At 42.5% G+C, this 20,580-nt stretch overlaps 2 protein-coding genes across 2 annotated transcripts in view; both read right to left on the reverse strand.

Annotated features, from left to right (window-relative positions):
• Window positions 1-918: 918 nt before the first annotated feature.
• On the reverse strand, window positions 919-16,564 carry LOC115135884 (spectrin beta chain, non-erythrocytic 4-like). Its single transcript, XM_065023373.1, has 12 exons — window positions 16,547-16,564; window positions 16,273-16,407; window positions 15,615-15,856; window positions 13,997-14,135; window positions 12,562-12,646; window positions 10,719-10,948; window positions 8,890-10,502; window positions 8,618-8,681; window positions 8,237-8,484; window positions 7,856-8,026; window positions 7,664-7,706; window positions 919-7,318 (listed from the first exon to the last, which is right to left on the reverse strand). The coding sequence occupies exons 1-12, from the start codon at window positions 16,562-16,564 to the stop codon at window positions 6,989-6,991; spliced, it is 3,318 nt and encodes a 1,105-aa protein (XP_064879445.1). The 3' UTR covers window positions 919-6,988.
• Window positions 16,565-16,594: 30 nt separating this feature from the next.
• The window catches only part of LOC135559521 (spectrin beta chain, non-erythrocytic 4-like), a 14,310-nt gene continuing 10,324 nt past the window's right edge, over window positions 16,595-20,580 (reverse strand). Inside the window, exons 2-8 of the mRNA XM_065023374.1 lie at window positions 20,362-20,580; window positions 19,744-19,974; window positions 18,495-18,584; window positions 17,958-18,236; window positions 17,629-17,759; window positions 17,190-17,394; window positions 16,595-16,915 (exon numbers count right to left, since the gene is read on the reverse strand). The exon at window positions 20,362-20,580 is cut by the window's right edge and continues 45 nt beyond it. Coding sequence (XP_064879446.1) covers window positions 16,595-16,915; window positions 17,190-17,394; window positions 17,629-17,759; window positions 17,958-18,236; window positions 18,495-18,584; window positions 19,744-19,974; window positions 20,362-20,580 — 1,476 coding nt within the window. The remainder of the gene's footprint in view (window positions 16,916-17,189; window positions 17,395-17,628; window positions 17,760-17,957; window positions 18,237-18,494; window positions 18,585-19,743; window positions 19,975-20,361) is intronic.

Genomic DNA, 20,580 nt, shown 5'->3' on the forward strand with positions numbered 1-20,580 from the left:
AACCATTTTGAGTTCCGTGTAGAACCCTTTCCAAGGGAACCCCAACAACCCCCAACCAGATGGAAACCCAACTAGTTCTACCTGGAACCAAAAAGGGTTCTCCTATGGGGACAGCCAAAGAACCCTTTTGGAACCCCTTTCCTACGAGTATACTGAATAATAACACAGCATATTATGGTCTGACACATTTATTAACAGTATTATATGCTAATAATGATATTTCCCTCTAACTATCATGTATGCATTTCTTACAAATGCCATTTCATGTTGAATGAGCTATTACTATTATCTCTTACTGACAAATAACAGCAGATTCACTTTTCTTTCATGATACTTTCCTATTGTGCTTTTATCATGAACCATATTTACAGTATATATGGAATTCACTGTCACGCCTCATTATCAAGTAGAACGTCTTAACCATTTGTTGTTTCATGGCTTGCGGAAGACTTTAAATAGATAAAGATATCCTTTTCACTTGAGTTCACTGATCGGTAGTGTTCCTTCACTACCTGTGTGTCTGAAGCCTGGCACGTGGCGATAACAAACTGGTGGTGCATGGGCATACATTTGGACTCAACCGACTTCTTGAAAGGACAGTTCCATGTCTACCAGTGTCCATGTCTAAAACAGAGATGTAGTGATAGAGATCTGCAGGTTGGTGCAGGACAAAGACCAACATACACCTAAAGTGTTATTGTAGAGAACACGCATCAGTAAATCATTTTACACAGTATCATATCATATAGAAGCCATACAGAATTTATCTGCTTATATTATTGGAAATTGGCCAATGATCAGAGCCAATAATTAGATTTGAGGTTCTTGTGCATTTTTAAATAAATAATGTGATTTTCATGTAAATGGGTGCCAGTCAAGCTATATACAGTATTAAAAACGACACTGCCCAGATTAAGGGATGAACAGAGTTTATGAGACAATACCATATTTCAACAGACAGATATTGGCAGATGTTGCTCCAGTCTATTAAAGTCTATTAATAAACAAATCAGAATTAAAATGTACATTCTTAAAAGACATACATTGAGTTGTGCAGACTTTGTGCAATACTGTATACATGTATATTTCTTATAGACCCTGCGTCGCCACTAGCGTTTTACACTGTGCACATCATCAATTATTAGTGTTTCGACTTGCGTCTCTCTTGAAAACTGCAAGTAGCTCTGATGTGTTTCAGCCTTTCACTGATCTGCTATAAGAGGGCTACAGAATACAGCATAAAAATGTTTTATTGTGTACCAACATACTGTACATAAGCAAAGATTTCAAGCTTACTGATCTGAAGCGTTATTACCTCAAAACAGAAAACACAGTTGTTTTTTAAAAGACCAGCCCTTCATTTGACATCTATGACTGATTTCTTCACTTAGGTTGTCAGAGCTATGTGGTTCAGTTACTATCCCCAGGTGGCTTTATGACACAAACAGTTTTTCTTCTTCTTACAAAAAAATTAACAAATGACTTGGTTAAATACAGGGAATACTTTAGTTGAAGGCGTATACATAACTGTGTCATTATGCCTACATAACTGTGTCATTATGCCTACATAACTGTGTCATTATGCCTACATAACTGTGTCATTATGCCTACATAACTGTGTCATTATGCCTACATAACTGTGTCATTATGCCTACATAACTGTGTCATTATGCCTACATAACTGTGTCATTATGCCTACATAACTGTGTCATTATGCCTACATAACTGTGTCATCATGACACTTGACATTACCAGTCATGACACTTGACATTTTGCTCCATTTGTTAAATGCACAAAGGCATTAAGAAGTGGAGATTGGAGCATTAAGTACATAGCTGGTCATATGGATTAAGTCCATGAATTCTAATAAATGTTTGCCAATGCTAATTGGTGATTACGTCATTTGGTGTTATAATGACAGTATGTTTACCCCCTCTAAATCAAGAGAATTTACCTTTGCGTACGCCTGTCTCAAGAACAGTACACTCTGGCAAGGTTTACTAATTTGCCAAATTAAATTTAAAAAATGTTTTATTCTACTTCAGAGTGGAATCTCTAACACAGGAATCTGTTAACTTTCTCTACTCAATCAAGCAAATTTACTTTGATTTTTAAACACTGAGTGGCTGCAACATCAGGAATTTCTTAATCTCTCCCACTACTATATAGAATGCATTATGTATCTACTGATCTGTGGAGGATGGTTGATGATTACTTTTTCAAAAACTCTTGGCTTAACACCTTTGTGTCAAGCATACACCAATGTTCATGGAAATTTTGCATCAGCAAATAAAGAGGTTTACATAGAGAAAATGTCATAGCAGCAAGGTATAGGTATCATTAAGGTACACTAACACAGTATCTGAGACAAGAAAAACACAAAATCACAAAAACACCAGCCATGAGGTCAAGAGCTTTACGTTACCTTGTTTCTGTGTGTTTAGTAGGCATTATAGTATTTCTGTGTTTAGTAGATATTGTAGTATTTATGTGTGTTTAGTAAGTATTATAGTATTAACCTGTTTGTTTCATCAAGTGATGTTGGGATTTCTCTGATAAGAATGTAGATGCCGGGAACCATATAATTAGAATGAATAGAATTAGGAGAGCCTCTCACTTTCCACAGTGGAAAATAAGAGAAACAGCTACTAGTGTTTAACTAATAAATACGGTATGTACTGCAATGAAAGGCTCAATTCCAGAGGAAATAGTTACAATGAAAACAATTGGTAATAAGCCTACTAATAAATGATCAGTTTAGGTACCATTTGTTTTTAAAGCCTGTAATCCAGAATGGCATGGTGTTACCTACAATAACCACCTACAATAGTCAGTTTGTTGTTTTACTGTAATTGACAGTTTCTCAACAGTTTCTAGTCGACATTGTAACAGATGACATAACACATATATCATGATATATTCAAGTCTTACCAATAAGATAACTGCGTCCAATCAACAAGCTGCAGTTAGACTGTTACTTGTGTCATAACACTTTAATACCAATGAGTGCCAGAATTTGCATCCTGGGTCAAATGGAACAGTCTGTATTGAGTATATTGTGAAATCAATTCATTTTCTAAATACTGGTTTTGGGGATAAGGCTTAACAAGGTTTTTTTATTTGTTTCTTTTTTACAGATTTGGTTATGACTAATAACACACACAGACCACTTTAAGCAATTATGTTTGATTTGGAAGGTCCATGGTATGGGGCATTTAGGAATAAGATAAAAACATCTGTAAACATAATTAAAAAGTAGCCAATTTGAAACAGAGTTGACCAAATTTATATCATACTATGCTGGCTATTGAGGTTTCATATTGTAGGTGTACAGTACTAACTAAACCAACATATTTGTGTTCATTCACTTGCTTATCAATATATGTTTATAATTAAACATCCAATATGACTGAAGCAAGCAAAACATTTTGTGGATGTATGGTTGTATTTAGCTTTGAAGTCATAGCTCAAGAGTCACAGCTAAAACGTGTGTAGCCTGGATACCAGTCTGATCAGCTCCAGAGTTGCTAAATAAACTAGCATTCAGGTTAGCAAGTTCTTTGTTATCATCCAAGGTTTGTTAACCAGTTCAAGTAAATGTAGCGAAGGCCTATCATTCGCTACAGGACTGTTCTTATAATAATTCACTTGCCTGACAGGATCTAACTACGAATAGAAAAAACTGTCTGTAGCAAACCCGTATGATCAATTAAATGACAAACACATTTATAAATACACAACAAATGTACCTAGGTCCAGCACTCTTTTCCCTTGTAAAATGTCAAATGTAACTAGATATTGGTGTATATACACTATCCTTTGTTAGTGACTCCTAATTTGCATTTTTTTTCCATTTAAATGAAATAAACAGTAATATCGTAATTGACTGGTATTGTTTCCCCATTTCATTTGTGTAGATTAACGTAAATGTTTTCATTTTAACCCACTTCATTCCATAGAATGAGCATAGGATTTATTGGTGGACTGTACTTAAAGATATCTACAATTTAATGATCTCCTCTGACTGACAATCATTTTCTATTGGTTTAATCTCAGAAAGACAGAAAACAGGGAGGGAGAAGTAGTTTATGATACAGTTGAAGTCGGAAGATTACATACACCTTAGCCAAATACATTTAAACTCCGTTTTTTACAATTCCTGACATTTAATCCTAGTAAAAATTCAGTCTTAGGTCAGTTAGGTTCACCACTTTATTTTAAGAATGTGAAATGTCAGAATAATAGTAGAGAGAATGATTTATTTCAGCTTTTATTTCTTTCATCACATTCCCAGTGGGTCAGAAGTTTACATACACTCGATTAGTATTTGGTAGCATTGCCTTTAAATTGTTTAACTTGGGTCAAACGTTTCGGGTAGCCTTCCAAAAGCTTCCCACAATAAGTTTGGTGAATTTTGGCCCATTCCTCCTGACAGAGCTGGCGTAACTGAGTCAGGTTTGTAGGCCTCCTTGCTCGCACACACTTTTTCAGTTCTGCCCACACATTTTCTATGGGATTGAGGTCAGGGCTTTATGATGGCCACTCCAATACCTTGACTTTGTTGTCCTTAAGCCATTTTGCCACAACTTTGGAAGTATGCTTGGAGTCATTGTCCATTTGGAAGACTCAATATCCCATATTGAGATGTTGCTTAATATATCCACATAATTTTTCTTTCTCATGATGCCATCTATTTTGTGAAGTGCACCAGTCCCTCCTGCAGCAAAGCACCCCCACAACATGATTCTGCCACCCCCGTGCTTCACGGTTGGGATGGTGTTCTTCGGCTTGCAAGCCTCCCTCTTTTTCCTCCAAACATAACGATGGTCATTATGGCCAAACAGTTCTATTTTTGTTTCATCAGACCATAGGAAATTTCTCCAAAAAGTACAATCTTCGTCCCCATGTGCAGTTGCAAACCGTAGACTGGCTTTTTTATGTCAGTTTTGGAGCAGTGGCTTCTTCCGTGCTGAGCGGCCTTACGGGTTATGTCGATATAGGACCCATTTTACTGTGGATATAGATACTTTTGTACCTGTTTCCTCCAGCATCGTCAAAAGGTCATTTTCTGTTGTTCTGGGATTGATTTGCACTTTTCACACCAAAGTACGTTCTTCTCTAGGAGACAGAACGTGTCTCCCTCCTGAGCGGTATGACGGCTTCATAGTCCCATGGTGTTTATACTTGCATGCCATTGTTTGTACAGATTAACATGGTACCTTCAGGCATTTGGAAATTGCTCCCAAGGATAAACCAGACTTGTGGAGGTCTACAATTTATTTTAGACTGATTTCTTTTGATTTTCCCATGACGTCAAGCAAAGAGGCACTGAGTTTGAAGGTAGGCCTTGAAGTACATCCACAGGTACACCTCCAATTGACTAATTATGTAAATTAGCCTATCAGACACTTCTAAAGCTATGATATCATTTTCTGTTATTTTCCAAGCTGTTTAAAGGCACAGTCAACTTAGTGTATGTAAACATCTGACTGACTGGAATTGTGATACAGTGAATTATAAGTGAAATAATCTGTCTGTAAACATCATGCACAAAGTAGATGTCCTAACCGACTTGCCAAAACTATAGTTTGTTAACAATACATTTGTGGAATGTTTGAAAAACAAGTTTTAATGACTCCAAACTAAGTGTATGTAAAATTATGACTTCAACTGTATATTTTGGGGTTCACCTAATGTTGACTACTGTATTTTCACAAGTGAAACCATTACAGTCCCTGTCGAATATATTCTAATAATATAATAAAAACAGCAATGGGGTTCTAATGCTTCTTAATTTGTCTCAGATCAAATAGCAGTCAAAAGAAGCATGAATTATTTCTGGCTTGGGCTTCTCTCTGCTATGTCATTAAAACACATCTTCTTATCACCATACTTTATGTGGGGATAGTTTAAGATCTACCATGATATTAGCATTTTACACAGACCTTCCCTTCAGATGGAATTATTGCACTGCCAAATTCATTTAAAAACTGGTGAACCTCTCAAGACCACGAAGAACATGAAGGCATTCAAATAGAAGGTGCACTATACTGCCATGCCATGACACAGGTCTGGCACCACAAGGAGGTTAAGTTGGGCATTGCCTCCTTGAATAGACTCTTGGATGTGATGGAGTTTTAATCAGTTGGCAACCCTATTTCACCTTTATTCCTGGCATGGCATGAGCCTGTACATGATTAATCCAAAAGTTCAGAAGAGAATCATGTGTTGGTCAATTCAATTATGAACACAAGTAGGTAATACCAGCATTCCATCATGACAACATGACTCAGAGATAGCGATGAGGTGGGTTTGAAATGTCAATATGCTGAGTATACACAGACGTGTTGGAAGTGTTTAAAGTGCTGCTGACCTGACAGAAATAAGCTGATGATGAATGTGAACAATCATAGAATTAATAAGCAACTGTTTCTTGTCTCCTTTCACTCTCTCTCAAACAAAGAGAATAAATAAAAAAGTATATTGCTTCAGAAAAAAGCTTTTTCAAAATATTGTGAGACATTTCATTCACCACTGCTTGGGTTGTTTTAGACAGAGCATTACATAGTCAGTCATAGGTATATTATATATATACTGAGAGATGCTGTGAATCCAAGAAATAAATGATCAATGAGTCGTGACTGTGACAAATGCCTGTGACCACACAGTGGCGCTGGTTAATCTCCCCTATCCTCCAACCTACCAGCAAGGGCCACAATGCAATGCAAGTATTGATGTATTTTGCCTGGGGGAGGGGGGAGGGGCTGAAAGATCAGACAGTCACAGTTAACATTAGGACCCAAGCCTCAGGATGTCACAGAGAGAGACAGAGAGATATAGAGAGAGAAAAAGAGAGAATATATGCACAGAAATGTACACATCTCCCTCTGTCTCCCTTGTTCAGCACTGTCTGGTGTCGTAGGGTAAAGTTAGGAGGGGGGGGACTTTAGATGGTTGGATGCCAGTCCACTCCTCCACTCAGCGGGGATCATTTGCTCTTCCCTGACGTGCTGGAGCCCCCTGCCCCCCCCTCTGCCCTCTCACCCCTCTCCGACGTGTCTGCTTTCTCTGAGCCTTCTCCCGTCTTCTTGGACCCCTCTCCCTTCTCAGACCTCTCTTTCTCTGACCTCTCCTCCTCCTCCACCTCTCCTCCCATCTCAGACCTCTCTGACCTGGCGTCTGCGTCGCCCTCCGACTTCTCCTTCCTCTCCGAGCGGTCGGGATCTGTGGACGAGGTGGTGGGCTTGTCCCACTTGGCGATCTCCTCATGTTCAGTTATACTGGTGGTGATGTTAGTGACCCAAGCCTTCAGGTCCTCCTGCAAAAGTGCACCCAGAGACATGATATTGTCACGGTTTCCACAAAACCAAGAAGCAGGACCAGTGAGTTAACCAATCAAATGGGTTTTTTAAAGCCCTTTTTTACATCAGCAGTTATCACAAAGTGCTTTACGATTACCTGGCCTAGACCCCAAAGAATAAGCAAAGCCAAGCGAAAACACAGTGGTCAGGAAAAACTCCCTAGAAGGAAAGAACCTACTGTAGGAAGAAACCTAGAGAGGAACTCTGCTCAGAGGGGTGGCCTATCTAGCTCTCTAATGGGAACAAAACATTGATGTTAAGACATTAAATGAAACGTTCAATTTCATCACAGGCATTCTTACCTCATCCTTTGCATGGAAAATATAGTCATTGCCATCATTTTTCCTGTTGGAGAAGAAAGGAGAGAGACATTGTTACTGGAAGTACCAAGAGTATCCTCTGGTCACTCAAATGTTTTAAGGTGAAGAAAATGATTATATGCTAAAATAAGGAATAAGGTGGAGTAAAAAAATATCCTCTTCATCAAGCCATACTTGATAACGAAGACATTTTTCTTCTTCTTGTATCCTATGGTGCTATCACATATACAGACGCTCAGGTCGAGTGGGGTTTCTTCATTGTAAGGTGTGGTGGTGCTCTTGGCGTCCTTGTAGAAAGTGATCCCTCCCTTTGTCAACACGCAATACAAATTCACCCAGGACTTACTGCAAAACAAGAACAGCTTGTTGGGCAACAGCTTATGCACGTTTCTACTTTCTTCCAAAGTGAACTCATAGTGTGTCAATATGTGTGTCATAGTGTGTCAATAGAGTACTGTATATACACATGTTCTGTAGTGATCTAGCTACATTAACCTTTTAACTTTTGTCTGCGTGGTGTGTGGTGTGTGTAACTGTGAGTAGGTGGACGCCCACCTGCTGGGACTCTTCTGGTGCCCCTCAAAGTCGTGTTTGCGGTACAGGAAGCCTTCATTATGGGCAGTGTGTGAGGGTGGCAGAAGTTGTGCCGGGCTCTGGGCCGGAGCCGAGCGAGAGCGTCGCTTCTCCTCAGGCTCTTTGGGGCGGGGTCTCCTGCGGGGTTTGGGGCGGTCTCGGGCTCGCGGGCGCTCGTAGGTCACGGGTGCTGAGAGGCTGCTGGTGGGGCGGTACATCTCCCCTCGAGCCTGGAACAGACAGGAGAGAGGTATGTCATTCAGAAATCCAAAAAGCAGGCCTGTGTAGCCTAACAAACGATCTTCATTATACAAAAACAAAATACGAAATACTGTTAAATACTGTACATGTGAAATAACTTACTTGTGCTGCCTCTCTCTCCTGGGCCTGCTCCACAATCTCAGCCATGGTGGTGGCTCTCTTCTCTCTGCAATGACACAGTTTCTGCCATGAGTCACCCAAACGGGGAATATAATCAATACTCTATCTTCCAAATCAATGGTTTTGGATCATGGTGGACAGTGCTGACCAGACAAATTGTAATAACTGTTTTTGTAATGACCTTGTTAAATTTCCACAAACAAACAGCACTGTGAAGAACTGCTGAGGTTATGACCAGGCAGTCCTGGACTCACATTGAGCGCTTGTCAGAGCCTTCCTTGGCTGACTCCATGTCGCTGGAGTCGTCCTGCCTCGGTGTCCTCGCCTTCCCACTGCCCTCCTGCTCGCTGGACGACTGCCTCTCCAGGCGTCGCCTATAGCGCTCCTGGCGCACAATCATTGGCAGCTCGTTGAGCCGCGCCTGAATCTCCTGTTCGCTGGAGGTCTGCCGACCCAGCTTGTACTCCCTCTCCCGCCGCAGGTGGTCCATCTGGGGGTCGGAGCGGCTGCCGCGAGGGTCCCTCTGGAGCCTGCCGTGCAGGAGATCCAGGCCAGACTCTGGCCCGATCATGTCCACCATGGGGATGTCCCCAAACTGTTCCCTCTGCGCCCTGCTGGCCTCCAGGAGGGGGTTGACAGCTTTGTGCATGTGGTTGATCCTGGGCTGCATGCAGTCAGCTTTCAGATGCTGCCACGCATATGCCATTTTGGGGTCCATGACCCCACCACTTTGAGGCAGATAGCTAGAACTACCCATACCCCCAACACTTTGCGCAAGGTAGCCTGAACTACCCATACTCCCACTACCTTGGTGTTGTGCAAGGTAGCCAGTACTTCCCATACCCCCACTACTTTGATTTTTCCCAAGGTAGCCTGAGCTACCAATCCCAACACTGTTTTGATTTTGTGCAAGGTAGCCTGAGCTACCCATACCACCACTACTTTGATTTTGCGGCAAGTAGCCTGAACTACCTATACCCCCACTACTTTGATTTTGCGGCAGGTAGCCTGAGCTACCCATACCACCACTACTTTGATTTTGCGGCAAGTAGCCTGGACTACCTATACCCCCACTACTTTGATTTTGCGGCAGGTAGCCTGAACTACACATACCCCCACTACTTTGATTTTGCGGCAGGTAGCCTGGACTACCCATACCCCCACTACTTTGATTTTGAGGCAGGTAGCCTGGACTACCCATACCCCCACTACTTTGATTTTGCGACAGGTAGCCTGGACTACACATACCCCCAATACTTTGATTTTTTGGCAGGTAGCCTGGACTACCCATACTCCCACTACTTAGATTTTGCGGCAAGTAGCCTGGACTACCTATACTCCCACTGCTTTGATTTTGAGGAAGGTAGCCTGGACCACACATACCCCCACTACTTTGGTTTTGAGGTAGGTAGCCTGGACTAACCATACCCCCACTGTTTTGTTGGTTCAGTCCAAGGTAGCCAGAACTATCCACTGGCGGGGAGCCAGTCTGATGGTTCCCTCCAAGGTAACTAGAGCTGCTGTCCACTCCTCCACTGCCCGGATGGTTCAGTCCAGGGTAGTTGGAACTCTCCAATCCCCCGCTGCTGCTCTGATTGTCCAGTCCATGGTAACCAGAGCCATTTATGACAGGAGCGTAGCTGGCTATGGTAGAACCCAACCTTTGGGCTGCAGAGGAGGCAGAGGCAGACATCTCCAGACTGGTCTGCTTGGGCCTGGGCTCAATATGCACCTGGACCGTCTGTCTCAGCAGAGTTGAGGTAGCAAGAGGAATGGTCGGAGTGAGACAGGATGATGGGAACATCCTCCGACTGGAGAGTGGCATTGGGGAAGGCTTGCTGCTCTGTTCTTCTCTCAGCTTCTCTGCCTGAGAGGAGAGATTTAAGTGAACTGCAACCTCAAATGTAATAGTAAAACAACTAGCAAGTTTACTGCACATATACTGCAAGGACTTGTCTTATAAATGATTGAATCAAATATCTAATTAAACCCTTGTTTAACAAAATCCTAATGGATATGTTAGACAACAGACATAAGTAAATACTTAAGTAGACTGTCTGTATCTATCTAAAGAAAGGCTTACATTGGAGAGCTGTCTCAGTGAGCTGAAGCGCTCCTTCCAGGTGGCTGCAGCATTGCGGAAGGCCTCGTGGCGGAGGATGAGTTGCTCCACCTCATCAGTCTGGACCTGGGCGTCTCCTCCAGCCCCCCCAGCCACCCTAGAGGAGGAGCTGGAGCTAATCAGGGGCTCCTTGGCCTTCAGCCAGGCCTCTGCCTTCACCGTCTCCTGGGCATACTGGAACTGATCCTTCTCTGAAGGAAAGAAGACGAGATAGGCATGCCTCACCCCATATTCCTTATTATAACAAAGTCTTTGAACATTCACGAACCTCATATACTGTACACATTTATGCTGCAATGGGCATGAATGGGTCTTCCATTGACATAAATTAATGATTTACATGAAAGTCTGAGTTTGGCGTGGTTATCTCAACTCTGAATTGTTGTATCAGATGTATTCGATGGCTGTACTGTTCTGTAAAGTGTAACCTACACACTTATAAAATATGTTTCTTCAGGTCCCCTGTGGGACAGTTGAGCTAATGTAGGCTAATGCGATTAGCATGAGGTTGTAAGTAACAAGAACATTTCCCAGGACATAGACATATCTGATATAACTCCACTGTCCAATTTACAGTAGCTATTATAGTGAAATAATACCATGCTATTGTTTGAGGAGAGTGCACAGTTTTGAACATGAAAAGTTATTAATAAACAAATTAGGCACATTTGGGCAGTCTCGATACAACATTTTGAACAGAAATGCAATGGTTCATTGAATCAGTCTGAAACTTTGCACATACACTGCTAAATTGCACCTGGGCTGGAATAATACATTATGGCCTTTGGCATGCATTTCAAAGATAATGGTACAAAAAAATACAAAAATATTGTTGTTTTTTTCTTTGTATTATCTTTTACAATATCTATTGTGTTATATTCTCCTACATTCCTGTCACATTTTCACAACCTTCAAAGTGTTTCTTTTCAAATGGTACCAAGAAAATGCATATCCTTGCTTCAAGGGCCTGAGCTTACAGGCAGTTAGATTTGGGCTTGTCATTTTAGGCGAAATTTTAAATAATAAAAAAGGGGCGGATCTATTTTGATGGTTCTATTTTGAACCATAATGACTCATCTTTTAGGGATAATTAAAATGTAGGGGCGGTGGCTCATTTGAATATTTTGGTGCTTTGTTTGCGCTAAGCTCTTTCTGTGCAACCATGAGTGAGAATGTCATTCCAGTTTATCTAATCTGTTGTGTTATGTCATGTCTTACGTCAATGCTTGTTAAATATGACTATGGCCAGTTAAGGTGTCTTGTGACTAAATCAGTGGTTCCTAATTCTTTCCTTAGGGTCCCCCGGCTGTGCTATAGCTAGCAAATGTGATTCAACTTGTTAATTAACTCAATAATAACACCAATGGAATAGCACTGCTATTTGCAGAGTTAGCTCCAGGTAAATGCATTGGTTATTTGTAGAACCTTAGGAAATGACCTAATGAGCATGGTTCTTTATAGAAACTTCAAAAAATGGTTCTATATAGCACCAAAAAGGGTCCATTATGGTAACAAGCCAAATAACCCTTATTTGGTACTATATATAACTATTTATTTTAGTGTGTAGTCTAGTCACGTTTAAACTATTGTTGAAGCCCACACACACAAACATAAATATTCATAGTGAAAGCCATATTGTTCACAAAAACTGTGCAGTGTGAAGATGCCTGCTCTGAGGCACAATCTAAAACTAGTACTCTCAAGCACAAGCCCTTCCATCCTTCCATATAAAGAATTCTGCAGTGCTGCCTGAAAGCTGTTTGTGCTCCCTCCACGGCGCCTGCCAGTGTAGTGAGTCACTCACTGCGCTGTAGCTTCTCCTGCTGTTTGTCCCATCTCTCAGAGAGATCCTTCTGCTTAGCCAGGAGCGCATCCAACTTCTCCTTTATCTGTGTCAAGAGGGAGAGAGAGACGGTTGGGGAGCGTTCAAGATCACAACAAATGGAATGCAACGACAATATATTAAAACATTTGAAGTCAGTCTTGACAGGGAATTATATTCATCATCATGTGAGGTTTAAGTGATTACACCTCCATTGAAGACAAACCTACACAATATTCATTGCTCTTTTTAGTTATTCATTTTTTGCAGTTTTGCAGCAGGTTTTAACTAACACAGCATGAGTTAATTGTGGTTTTGCTGCATACAGTGTGATGTGAAGTGTGGTTTTGCTGCCTAACCAGCTTGCACATTTGGTTCCTTGGAAGTTGTGGGAACGTATGATTTTAGTTCCACATTAGTTGTGGGAACGAAGCCATAAGTTTTTTTTGTTGTTGATATTGTTGTTGTGTTTTACACCCTTTTTCTCACAACTTTCATGATACACATTTGGGATCCAATTACTCCCCTAACCCGGACAACGCTGGGCCAAGTGTGCGCCGCCCTATTTGACTCCCGGTCATGGCCGGTTGTGACACAGCCTGGGATGCACAGCGATGTAGTGCCTTATAGGGTACTGTGCCACTTGGAAGGCTGTGCAATGTTTTTTTTTACATCTACTCAAACAGGGTGCAGCCAACACACCTGAACACACTTAATACAGATGCACTATGGAGAAATCCTTAAAGTTACACATTACAGCTTTAACATGACATGAGTTTTATCGATGCTTAAAACAGAATGTATATGTTTTTATCTAACATTCTTAGAACTTCATCTGAGCATTACTAACATTTTCTTGTGGTTTTTATGTAAAGGTTTCTTAACGTTCTTGGGACAATTTGAGAACATGACTTTAATTAGAATCATGAGGAAACCGGTAGGAAACGTTATGATGAAGTACTGAAATTCCCACAAAAGAAAGTTGTTCTCTGAACTATTTGAGAACATTCCCAATGTCAAACCAGTTGGAGAACGTCCCATTACCAAACTGTAAATTAAATGTAACTATGTTTGAACTTTTAGGAAATATTCTGTTAAAATAATGAAATACCAAGAAAATATATATTTTTTGTCAAGTTCCTTAAATGTGCTGAGAATGTTCCAAAGCCAAGCAACTATCCTGCACCATTCCCTGAAAGTTGTGGGATGGTTGTATGCAACAACAAAAACATAGGACAACCACGCTGTCACCAAGCTCTAGGTGGGTACAGTGCGTAATGAGGTTTTGATACATAAAGGGTGATGTGAAGTGTGGTTTGGATCCATACAGTGTGATGTGTGGTTTTGCTGCATACAGATTCAGTGTAATGTGGTTTTGCTGTATACTTATGTAGGTGAGGTTATATGTGATGCTGACCTCCTCGGAGGCTGGGTTGCCTGCGGCCAGCAGGATCTTTCCCAGCTCCACACATTGCTGTATTGTCTTCCTACGGCCATCCATCTTGGCTTTCAGCTCACCATGCTGTTTCATCATCACCTCTGCAGAAGACGAGTCCCTGGCGGAAGCCACCCCATAGGACAGCGTCAGACAGGAGGAAAGCACAAAATGCAAATGTCAGAAAAGAAGAGTGAAGAGAGGGACCTATTACCATTTTCCCTATATTATACTTTCCAGTATGGTTCTAGCAACTGTATTGTAGATACATACTGTAACCAGGCCTGCAAAGTACAGGTCGGCTCAGCTCAGCTAGTGTGAAAAGAGTATGTGTGAAATGTTAGCCAGGTGCTTGACTAGTGAGTTCTGACAAACCAGCTAAAGAAAGTAGTTAAGTATGTGATGTATCCTTAAATATAAATGAGGACTACTTAAATACTGTAAACAAAAACAACATCTATTTCCCTCTTTCCCCACAACCAAATTAAACTGAATGGCAGATATTAAAAGAAATTAGGTCAAGGTGACAAAGCATTTTATTTTTAAACAAAGTACAGCTTTATTGCATAACATGAATGGGTCTATGTACAGTATGTGCAAGCCAAGAAGGTATTAGCTCAACTAGGGGTGCCTGAAAAGGTTACTAAAATAGAAGATAACATACATATACTGAACAAAATATATAATTATATAAAAATTAACATGTATAGTGTTGGTCTCATGTTTCATGAGCTGAAATAAAAGATGCCAGAAATGTACCATATCAACAAAAAGCTTATTTTTGTGCACAAATGTGTTTATGTCCCTGTTAGTGAGCATTTCTCCTTTGCCAAGATAATCCATCCACCTGACAGCTGTGGCATATCAAGAAGCTGATTAAACAGCATGATCATTACAGAAGTGCACCTTGTGCTGGGGACAATAAAAGTCCACTCTAAAATGTACAGTTTTATCACACAACACAATGCCAGAGAGCGTGTAATTGGCACGCTGACTGCAGGAATGTCCACCAGAGCTGTGCCAGATAATTTCACGTCCATTTCTCTACTATAAGCTGCCTCCAATGTAATTTTTGAGAATTTGGCAGTACGTCCAACTGGCCTCCCAAACACAGTCCATGTGTAACCACACCAGCCCAGGACCTCCACATCCGGCTTCCTCACCTACGGGATGGTCTGAGACCAGCCACCCGGAGAGTTGAGGAGTATATCTGTCTGTAATAAAGCCCTTTGCGGGGAAAAACTCATTCTGATTGGCTGGGCCTGGCTCCCCAGTAGTTGGGCCTGGCTCCAAAGTGGGTGGGCCTATGCCCTCCTAGGCACAACCATGGCTGCGCCCAAGCCTAGTCATGTGAAATCCATAGATTAGTGCTTAATTCATTTTTTTCAATTGACTGATTTCCTTATATGAACTGTAACTCGCTGAAATTGTTGCATGTTGCTTTTATATTTTTGTTTAGTATATACATTACAGATGCATTTCCTTTTTATCCTTAAACTAAGAAGAGCCGATTTATCAAATCAAGTATCAGAGTTATGAGATTATCAAAATTGCTGACAATTAGCATTTAGTTCAGGTTAGGAGACTTTCCATTACTTACCTGGGGTCGTCCCCTCCAATCTGTCCCATGATGCCCTCCATCCACATGAGCTGCTCGCGCACCACCGAGAAGAACTGCACCTTGTCTGTCACCGAGGTGACCTGCACACGACTGGCCTCACAGGAAACCAGTAACTCCTTCCATGCTGACATCACTTCCTGCTCTTTGCTCATGATGGCCTCAGCCTTCTCTCCGGCATAGATGGTCCTCAGCTGGGCCGCATTTTCCTGTAGCTGCCTTACCTGGAATACAACATAGGACATGGCTCTGTCATTTCAAATCATCAACTAATCATGGTTGGTCTTCAGTTAAGAATACAACCAGGTTAATCAGGTGTGCTAGCTAGGGTTGAGGCAAAAGTATGACTCCAGTCATACGGTACACAATATCTTTTATCTTTGCCACTGTGTCCATATTGGTATTCTATTTACTGCGCTATGTATCTTGGGGTTAACATCTGTAACATCCTCATGTCCTCCAGGAGCATTACTTATTTGAGTGAATGGTGTTAGAGGAGAGCCAAAGTGCATTGACGGTCCTCTAAGGTCAGAGGGGGACATTTCACCAAATCACCTCGTCGACACTCACTTGTAGACCCCAGGAAGAGTAGCAGCTGCTATCACAACAGCTAATGGTGATCCTAATCAAATACCAATACCTGTGAGACGAGCAGCTGGAGGGCGTGCTCGAAGGAGAGCATGAGCCTCTGCAGGGTGGCAGGGTTGGCGATGCTGGCTTGGCACGCCCTCACCTCTGGCAACTGCCTCATCTTCCCTGCAGTCTGAGCCAAGACCTGCAGCACAGCACAACACAGGACAGACACAAATACAACACCCGGGATATTCACAAATCTAAGTGTCTACACTGTCTACCAGCACCTCCAACCACTATCATGTTTGATGTAATCTAATATATATCCAGCCGAACCGTACTAGTGTTTCTCCCACCATTGTACAGGCAGGTCAGGTCTCCTTGCCTAGCTATGTTTCCCTCTGCTTATTGAAAATAATCTTGGGGAACCTAGAAAATAATCTTGGAGAAACACTGAGCTGTACCTCTTTGCAGTCGGTGAAGAACTTGTGCAGCTGGTGTGATGCTGCCAGCATCTGTCTTCGGGTCTCCATGAGCTCCAGTAGGTCGGCCCATGACTCGTTCAGTCCGTCCTTCCACTCAGCTATGGTGGCCGCGTCCGTGTGGCCACAGTCTATCATCTCATTCACCATCTTATTCACCTGCTCCATCCTCTGCTGGCCTATGCTGTTGGTCTCTGAGCAGAACTTGGTGAATTTTTCCTGTAGCAACTGTGAGAGAGAGAGGCCAGAATAAGCTTGGGACCAGAGTTATAGAGGTCAGGTATCGAATTTCACATTTCCATTTCATTTGTCATTTCTATTGCACTTTATTTTGTGTCATTCAGTTGTGTTTTCATGGTGCATTTTGCTGAAACACTCAAATACTCACAACAATTATGTTTACTGAATAAACACATGACAATGTAATTCGCCAGGGACTGATTGTGACCATCCATCGTCAATTGATTGATTGATTAATTGCCTGATTGATTGATAGACTGACCGTGACATGCTCCAGGTCTTGACCCAGCTCAGTGGAGCTGGCAACGGCCTCCCTCTCAGTGATCCACTTCTCTAACTCCTCCACCTCTCTGTTGAGCTGGTACATCCAGTACTGCTGCTCCAGCTTGGTCTTCCTGTGCTCCACCATGTCCTTCAGAGACACATACAGACGGTCTATGTGGGACTGCTGCTTGGTGATCCCCTCACTGTCAAAGAGAGAGAGGGGGGATATTGAGAGGGAAACTGACACAGTAGACAGTAAAATAACGGATCATGTAGTAGCCGATACAAACTGAGGCCGTTTTATTTTCTGTGTGGTCTATGGTAAAATTCCACCAGTGAATTAGCTGTTGTTTGTGGGTATGAGTTGGAGTATCATTGAAGGATGTGTTTAGATGTAGTTTGAGCCTGGGTGTGACTGTCAGTGTGTCTGCCCGTGCCTATCTGGGTGCCCCAGCTCCAGCTGTTGCTGACACTGCTGGGAGAGCATGCCCACTGTCTCAGCGTAGTTCTCCACTGTCGCCTCCAAGGCCAGGTGCTCCTTCAGCAGCTGCAGGGTGCTCTCCTCGTCCTACACAACAGTGACCTCATATTAGGGACAAAATCCAAACCATCAACCAGACATGTACATTTTTTGTAAAAAAAAAAAAAAACAGACACATTAGGCAAATCAAGGTCCTCCGGAAGCACTGTGGACTACTAACCAACGGGCCAGTCTCATACCCACCCTGCCAGTTCAATCTCATGATACCATGCCTCCCATGCGTACCGTGCCCTTCTCCTCATTGATGAGGTGCAGTTTCTGGCCTGCCAGCCAGGACTCCACCTTGGCTGCCTCGCTGTAGTACTGCTGGGCCAGCAGCACCACATCCAGCATCACAGACCTCCTCTCCGCCTCCAGCCTCAGCACCTCCCACACCTGACGCACATGCCCCGCCCCCTCACGCACAAAGTCAACCTCAGGGGTCCGCAGAGAGGCGATGATCCCCGCCCGGTCCAACACCTCCTCCACCCGTGCTTGGCGCCCCTGCAGATCCCTCTGCAGTGTCTGACGGGCCAATAAGAACCAGGGGTCATGTTTAGCTGGGTAAAAATGCCTCAAAACAGAGTGAAATTGGGAGGCATTATCTGAATTTGTCCAATAAGAGCTCGCATTTTCGCTTTCCTTTCTAAAAATGTGTGGCGGTGTGTCCTGTTGTGTGGGGACTGTAGTTAGGTCTGAGATGAGCAGGGATAGTCATTGAGTTTATACTGTGCTATGAAGAGATAGTGTTGTGTGCTCATATAGAGGTCATCTGTCTCTCACCTGGTTGATCTTGACATGCTGCTGAACACTCTGCAGGTTGTTGCCGTAATCCTTAGAGGAGGCCAGAGGAAGCCGCTCCTGGATCCACAGCTATAACAAATCAGCAAATTGTGGTCAGAGACCGTCTGTACATACCTATCTCATTGAGAGGAGACCCTGATGGTTTTATGCGAGACATCGTCAACCTTTGACCACAGAACATAATAACTATTTAGAAAAGCATATTAGAGACCTTAAGATGCTATAGGACAGAAAATAACAGAATAGATGGAGAGAGGGAGCGAGGGAAATATGCCACGGAGAGAGGGAAGTATATTTTGCATGTGGAGGTGTCACCGGCTGGAGCGCCCTTATGTACAGTACCAGTCAAACGTTTAGACACACCTACTCATTCAAGGGTTTTTCTTTATTTTTTACATTGTAGAATAATAGTGAAGACATCAAAACTATGAAATAACACATATGGAATCATGTAGTAACCAAAAAAGTGTTGAACAAATCAAAATATATTTCATATTTGAGATTCTTCAAAGTAGCCACCCTTTGCCTTGATGACAGCTTTGCACACTCTTGGCATTCTCTCAACCAGCTTCACCAGGAATGCTTTTCCAAAAGTCTTGAAGGAGTTCCCACATATGCTGGGCACTTGTTGGCTGCTTTTCCTTCACTCTTTGGTCAAACTCATCCCAAACCATCTCAATTGGGTTGAGATAAGCTGTTCTTGCCATAATATGGACTGGATCTTTTACCACATAGGGCTATCTTCTGTATACCACCCCTGCCTTGTCACAACACAACTGATTGGCTCAAACACATTTAGAAGGAAATAAATTCCACAAATGAACTTTTAACAAGACACACCTGTTAATTGAAATGTATTCCAGGTGACTACCTCATGAAGATGGTTGAGAGAATGCCAAGAGTGTGTAAAGCTGTCATCAAGGCAAAGGGTGGCTATTTTGAAGAATCTCAAACAGAAAATATGTTATGATTTGTTTAACACATTTTTGGTTACTACATGATTCCATATGTGTTATTTCATAGTTTTGATGTCTTCACTATTATTCTACAATGTAGAAAATAGTTTTTTTTAAATAAAGAAAAACCCTTGAATGAGTAGGTGTGTCCAAACTTTTGACTCGTACGGAATGCATTTAAAAAATAGTCAAATAACTTAAATCAAATCAATCAACATAGGGAAAGAAAGGCTAGAGGCACCAGGGAGTAATGAAGTGTGTCAGTCACTCACTATCTCTTCCTCCAGGTCCTGAGCGACCTGGTGCATCTCTTTGGAGGCCAGCAGGATGCGTCGTCTCTCCTTCAGGGGCTCGATGAGGCGCACGATGCGGGTCTCCACTACGGCTGGCTGCTCGCCCCCTTCTCCCTCGCCACCCTTCACCAGGCTGCCTCGCTGGGGGAGGCACACCCCCTGGAGGGACCCTAGTTCCCCTACGTCCTTGTACATGTTCCCCATCTGAGACTGAGAGAGGCCAGCCAGGGGGAAAGAGGAGGTCACGTTAGGAATAGATGATGAGAGACTGATGCCCAAACACACAGCACATGGGCTTGAACAGCACTTTGAGCTATTTTATTGTGTGTGTTGTGTTTCAATGTAATGCATTGTAATGGATTAGCTGGCTTTGAGAACAAACTATGCGGTGCATTCTTTCATGTCGACAACCAGCCTAGTGTCTGATGGCAGGGAACTTGGCATGTAAAAGTCAACAACAACGGCTTCTATAGCATTAACAGACATTTGGATTGGAAATATTACATAAATTAATATAAAATGAGTTCAAATGTGTTGTCACAAAATAACTGCCATAGCAAAAATCCTGAAAAGCAACCTATAACAGTAAATAGACACCTGAAATTTCTGCAGCTGCTCGTTGAAGGTGGGTAGGTGATGAGCCTGCTCCAGCTGGGGGGGCTGTTTCTCCAGGCCAGAGAGCTGGTGGTCCAGGTCTGAGTAGCTCTTCACCACCGGCTCTGGCTTGTTGTTCTCAAACAGAGCCCGGGCCTTGGCCTTGGTGGTGCTCTCCAGGTCCGTCCAGCACTCCCTGATCTCCTCCAGCTTCTGCTGCAC

Source organism: Oncorhynchus nerka, linkage group LG10 (assembly GCF_034236695.1).
Source record: "Oncorhynchus nerka isolate Pitt River linkage group LG10, Oner_Uvic_2.0, whole genome shotgun sequence".
Classification (NCBI taxonomy): domain Eukaryota; kingdom Metazoa; phylum Chordata; class Actinopteri; order Salmoniformes; family Salmonidae; genus Oncorhynchus; species Oncorhynchus nerka.